The sequence below is a fragment of the Natrix helvetica genome, assembly GCF_964273705.1.
Source record: "Natrix helvetica genome assembly, chromosome: 1".
Taxonomy (NCBI): Eukaryota; Metazoa; Chordata; class Lepidosauria; order Squamata; family Natricidae; genus Natrix; species Natrix helvetica.
In genome coordinates, this window is record NC_138548.1 from 29569818 (window position 1) to 29575433 (window position 5616).

General features: G+C 41.2%; 1 protein-coding gene across 1 annotated transcript; it reads left to right on the forward strand.

Moving 5' to 3' along the window:
- The first annotated feature begins 1485 nt into the window (after positions 1-1485).
- Positions 1486-3200, forward strand: IMP3 (IMP U3 small nucleolar ribonucleoprotein 3). The gene is made up of 2 exons (XM_081946346.1): positions 1486-1671; positions 1904-3200. Exon 2 carries the CDS (start codon positions 1922-1924, stop codon positions 2483-2485), a length of 564 nt encoding a protein of 187 aa, XP_081802472.1. The 5' UTR covers positions 1486-1671; positions 1904-1921; the 3' UTR covers positions 2486-3200.
- Positions 3201-5616: the final 2416 nt, after the last annotated feature.

Below are 5616 nucleotides of genomic sequence, written 5' to 3' on the forward strand. Positions count from 1 at the left end.
CGAACGGCTGATCGACTGAACAGGTGGGGTCAGAACTCAGGTTCAAATTTTTGTTACCGTTTCCGATTGGCCGTTGAGACACAACACTACTGCGTTTTCATTGGCTACATTCTTATTCTCTCGTCTCCCCTCGGAGAGATGTGATTGGAAGAGGATGCGAAGCTATTATTGGTGCCCTAATTTAAAAAGTCCAGCCCCCTCAAAGCCCGGATTGGTTCGAAGATTTCATATTCGAAGTTGCTGCTTCTCCGATTATGTTATTTCTGTTTTTCCTTGGGAGCAGTTAGGCGTAAAGGAAGTGAAGGCGGGAAACGTTACGATACTTGTGTTCAGATGGGACAGTAACAATCCTAAACCACCCAAGGCAGAGGGGAGGGAATGATAAGCATTGTGGAAAAGTTGCAGCCCATCAATTTCCCCCTTCCTTAACTGGGGAACACTATTTCTGGGAGGGTTGGGATTTTTTTTTTTTTTGCATTTCTTATACTCTTGAGCAGGGGTTCCCAAACTTGGCAACTTTAAGACTTGTGGACTTCAATTCCCAGAATTCTCCAGCCAGCTCTGGAGAAGTCCAGCAAGTCTTAAAAGTTGCCAAGTTTGAAGACCTCTGCTCTTGAGAATTAGCATTTGGGATCGTTCTGATTGCTGGAAAAACACCCCTTGGTTCCAATTCTGCTCAATTACTATTAGGTAATCGGATAAGGGGCTTTATGATTTCTTGTAATAAGAATGTCTATGGAGATTCTCAGTCATCCAGGTCATGGTTGTCCCAAAGGTGCTTTTTTCAAGAGGGCAACTGGACTTTCAGTTTTTTTTGAAAAACTAGAAAGTCCAGTTGCCTCTTGAAAAAAGCACCTTTGGGTCGTCATAGGAATGATAGTTTTTTTTTCCTTGCTATTTTGATCATGCTTATTGCTTACCCCTCGAAGTACTGAATAGAATAGAATAGAATTCTTTATTGGCCAAGTGAGATTGGACATACAAGGAATTTGTCTTTGGTGCAAATATCCCCAGTGTACATAAAGAAAATAGAATAGAATACATTCATCAAGAATCATGAGATACAACACTTAGTGATAGTCATAGGTTATTAATAAGCAATCAAGTTATACTACGAAACAAATGAAGCAATATAAATTTTAAAGATACAAGCAACATGGATATAGTCATAAGTGGAAAGATATAGGTATTAGGAAGGATGAGAATAATAATAGTAATACAGTCTTGGTAAATAGTTTGACAGTGTTGTGGGGATTAGTTGTTTAGCAGAGTGATGGCATTTCGTAAACTTCACAAAATAATTACCCCACCTCCGAATTGCTTCCTCAAAACAGATTTTAATAATGATTTCAATAGACTGTAGCAAAAGTTCTTTAAGCCTTTCCTGCCCCGCTTTCTACTTGGCTGCTGTTGCGTGCTAAGGAACTCGCAAGCCAACCCGGAAGTGATCGGTGTGAATATCGTCTTCTTGTTTCATAAGTTTATGCTCGGAAACCTTCGGGGCTTGTCTGGCGTGCCGGGACCGGAACAGGAAGCCGTTGCTACTTCCTTCTCCCGCGTGGGAAACTCGTATTAACTTTCTGGCTCCACGCTGTACTGCGAGTTCGGGATTTTTACGTGTCAGGCTTTTTTTAAAATTTTGTTTTTTCTTATTGAAGGCGTAGCGAGTGGGTAAGTAGACTTTGATGATCCTGATGTAGAAACCTGATATCTTCTCGTATCGGGTTCATTACAGTAATTTATTACTGTAATTTATTACTGTAATTATGAGCAGCAGCTATTTTCTGTTTATTTTTTAAAATGTGTTTGTATTCCTGAACTTAGAACAGTTTGGCCTAAGTTTGGTCTTTTAGACGCATGTCATAGTGTGTAAAAATAAGCTAAATGTGTTTCTCCCCTTGAGGCAATCGAAGAGAAGAACATGGTGCGCAAACTGAAATTTCATGAGGAGAAGCTTCTCAAGAAGCTAGACCTGGTGAATTGGGAAGCTGCATCTGGCAATCTAGCTGAGCTGCGTGTTCTTCGTCGTTTCCGTATACAGCGGAGGGAAGATTACACTCGCTACAATCAGCTTAGTCGGGCTGTTCGGGAACTAGCACGCCGGATCAGAGACCTGGGTGATGTACCAGAATCAGCAGGTTTCCGCGCTAGGAGTACTGCTGCTCTTCTGGACAAACTTTATGCCATGGGCGTGATACCCTCTAAGAGCTCTCTTGAGCAGTGTGATCGAGTCTCAGCTTCTTCCTTTTGCCGTCGCCGTTTGCCTTGTCTGATCATAAAGCTCCATATGGCGCAAAACTTGAAATCTGCTGTGACCTTTGTGGAGCAGGGACATATCCGGGTGGGACCAGAAGTTGTGACAGACCCTGCATTCTTGGTAACCAGGGCCATGGAGGACTTTATTACCTGGACTGACTCCTCTCGCATCCGACAACATGTGCTCAACTACAATCAGGAACGGGATGATTTTGACTTCATTTGTTAAGAACAACTTTTCTTTGGTTAACCGTTGGCATGATTACACCTTAAATATTTAACTCAGCTTCAGAAGGTGTCCTACTAGTACATTTCTGTCTTTTATTTGTTTTGCTTGTTTAGTTGTGCAAACAGTATTTAGTTGTATACAGACCAAACCACACCCTTTTGTGATCAGATGCAATTTTTATAACTGCATGGTTCGGGTTTCTATCAGAAAGAAGTGGTGGACAACAATCTCATATAGTCATCTTGTAAAACATCCTGTGTGTTCCTTTTTATTGATTTCATTTTGGATCACGAAGATTAATAATTGGATTGCATCTGACCTCTTCCCAGAAGATGGTATCAAGTCTTGTTCCATCAAGAATGCTTTAATTAAAAGAGACTTTGTTATTCCCTTTTGATCAAGATTTGGATGGCTGCCTACAACAAATCTATGCAGTCATTATTTTAAGAGATTTGTTTTTTTTCTTGGCATCTCAACTTTATATTCTGTTTGTTTCTATAGTAACATGTTCTCTATTAGTGTGCAAGCTCTTATGTCAATGTTAAATTGTTGGCTAGAACGTAAGGTTTTGTACTGGTTATTGACTGTCTTTATTTTATCCACAGCATCTACAATGATGGAAAGAAATTTACTCTGATTATGATTATAACATTGTGTAATACCTCAAACATTAATTTTGAGTTCAGTTTTGGAGCATAAAGCTATTTAAAATTTTTGTGTTACTCTGTAAAACCTCTAAAATTTACTCCGTTTTCTGCAGTTTAAAACAAGTGTGTTCCCCCAAATCCTATTAATAAATTGCAGATTGGAACCAATGGACTATGATGCTTTAAGGGTCAGGATTTACATGAATCTATTATTATTTTATCAAAGCAAATTGATAAAATTTACACAGATTGATCCTTTGGTTGTTAAATGATTGATTAAAAAGTTGAATTCTGGCATATGGTAGTAAAGTAGTAGAAAGCAGTAGTAAGCAGAAAAAATTATGCAGCTCTAACTTGTATTTTGGAATGATACAGCAGAAGATGACTGCAGCAAATAGAAGTCAAATTTTGGCAAAGAGATAACAGATGAACATTTAGTGATTGAATCACTTTGATTTACTTAGAGGATAAATGACTAGAATATCACAACTCAACTGTATTGTGGTTTTTTGTTTACTTTCAAGGCAGTTCCTCAGTTCATTTAGAATTACAGAGCATCTGGCAATATCTGGTGTACCTCCATCAGGAATAGGATGGTGATGCACAGTGATCCCATAATTCTGGAATGTTTCCATGAGGTGTGGGACACGGTACTTTGCGAGTTCTCCTTTGGTACAGAGTACAAATACATTGAGCACCCCGTGACTTTAGTTCATGTATAAAAGCAACATATTTACATATCTGCTAAAGTGTTAAATACAATCTAAATCCATACATATTTATGATATTGATGGAATTGATTGCAAAACTAGTTAGAAAAGTGTAATTTGCAAACTTTCAAGTAGCTTTGCCTCCAATTATCATCATCTGATCTTGGCAGACGGAATATTTTAAATTGCGTTTTTACATAACAAAGCCCCCCATATAACATCAACACTTTACTCAACGTATAAGACTCAAGACTTCCGGTTCCGGCGGCTACGGCGACAGGCAAGCCTTTGCCTGCTCCCGCTCTCCCGGTGGGCTTCCCCCGCTTCTGGGGGGGCACAGGATGCCCCGGAGAGGCGTCCTGCCAAGGGAACGGCTCGCGGAGGGTCCTGGCGTCGGCGTCGGCTGGCGGGGGCTTCTCCGCTTCGTTCTAGGCATCGGGGAGCAGTTTTGGAGGACGTGCGTGCGTCTCGCTCCATGCCGATCGGAGAACGCACTTTTGAACGAAGCAGCGGCAGTATGGTGAGAGGCTTCCTTTCTTCATTCCCTCTCTTTTGAACTGATGGACTTTTCAGCACTTTTAAAAAGCTAAACTTTCGGATCCTTGCTAGAGGTGCGGCTAGAGGGAGGGGGATTTCCCCCCCCCCTTGGACAAGCGGCTTGAGAAGATTTTGCTTTCACCCCCAGGGGAAGGAGGAGGGGGGAGAGCCAACTAATGATGCTCACCCCTATAAAAGTGACTTTCATTGGACTTAGCTCCAGAACTTATGGGTGAACTGAGAACTTTCTGAACTTTTAAAATTTTATTATGCCTCTGAGCCCAAAGCTGGCAGGGCAAGATGGCACACTTCCGTTGTCTTCATGAACTGTGAAACCTGATTCCACCTTTAAAATTCAGGCTTCCGGTCTTTGTCTCCGAGTCACCCAGAGGAATTTCTTGTGGATTGTTATTTTCTGAACTCTTTGGAGAAAAAACTTTCATCTATTGCTAGAGTGACTAAAGAAACTCCCACCTGTTTGGATCCTCTGCCTTCTGGACTCGCCTGCCTGCTCTACTTCTCCAGCTGCCCAGTTCCTACACTGACTGATCTCCTTGTTTCATAAACCATGTCTCCAAAAAGACCACCTCCTGGAAAGCCTGGCTTTGCCACTTCTGCTCCAACGTCTGCAACGTCCAGTCCAGCCACACAGTCAAATATAACAGAACTGATGCAACCCAAGACTACAGAGATAGACTTTCAACAAATGCTTCAACAAATTTTACAGGGCCAGGAGGAAATTAAGAAACAGTTAAGGGAAATGAAAGATGAAATTAAAGAGAATCAAGCCCAAATTTTTAAGAACTCACAGAGACTGGACCTTGTGGAGGGTGGGGTGGCGGAGGCGAAAGGGGGGGTAGAGGCTTTACAGAAGGGGAACAAAGAACTTGATATCCAACAAATGAAAACAGAGTTTGAGAGAATGTCCTTTTATCTTAGATTTCAAAATGTAATAGAAGCAGATGGGGAAAACATAAGGGACATTATGACAAACATCCTGGCTGAATACATACATAAAGATAAACAGCAGATGGAATGGGAGATAGACCTAGCCTATAGAGTGAATTCAGCATATGCCAGAACACACAATGTACCCAGGGAGGTTCATATTAAATTCCTTAGGAAAACCACAAGAGATGAAATTCTGGGTGTACAAAGGGGGCAAACACTGACATACCACGACAGGGAGATAACCATTCTGAAGCAGATTCTCAAAAAAATTAGGGAAAAAAGGAAA

What these genes read in the sequence shown, in the direction of transcription:
- IMP3 (XM_081946346.1), top strand. Translation starts at nt 1,922, where the DNA reads ATGGTGCGCAAACTGAAATTTCATGAGGAGAAGCTTCTCAAGAAGCTA.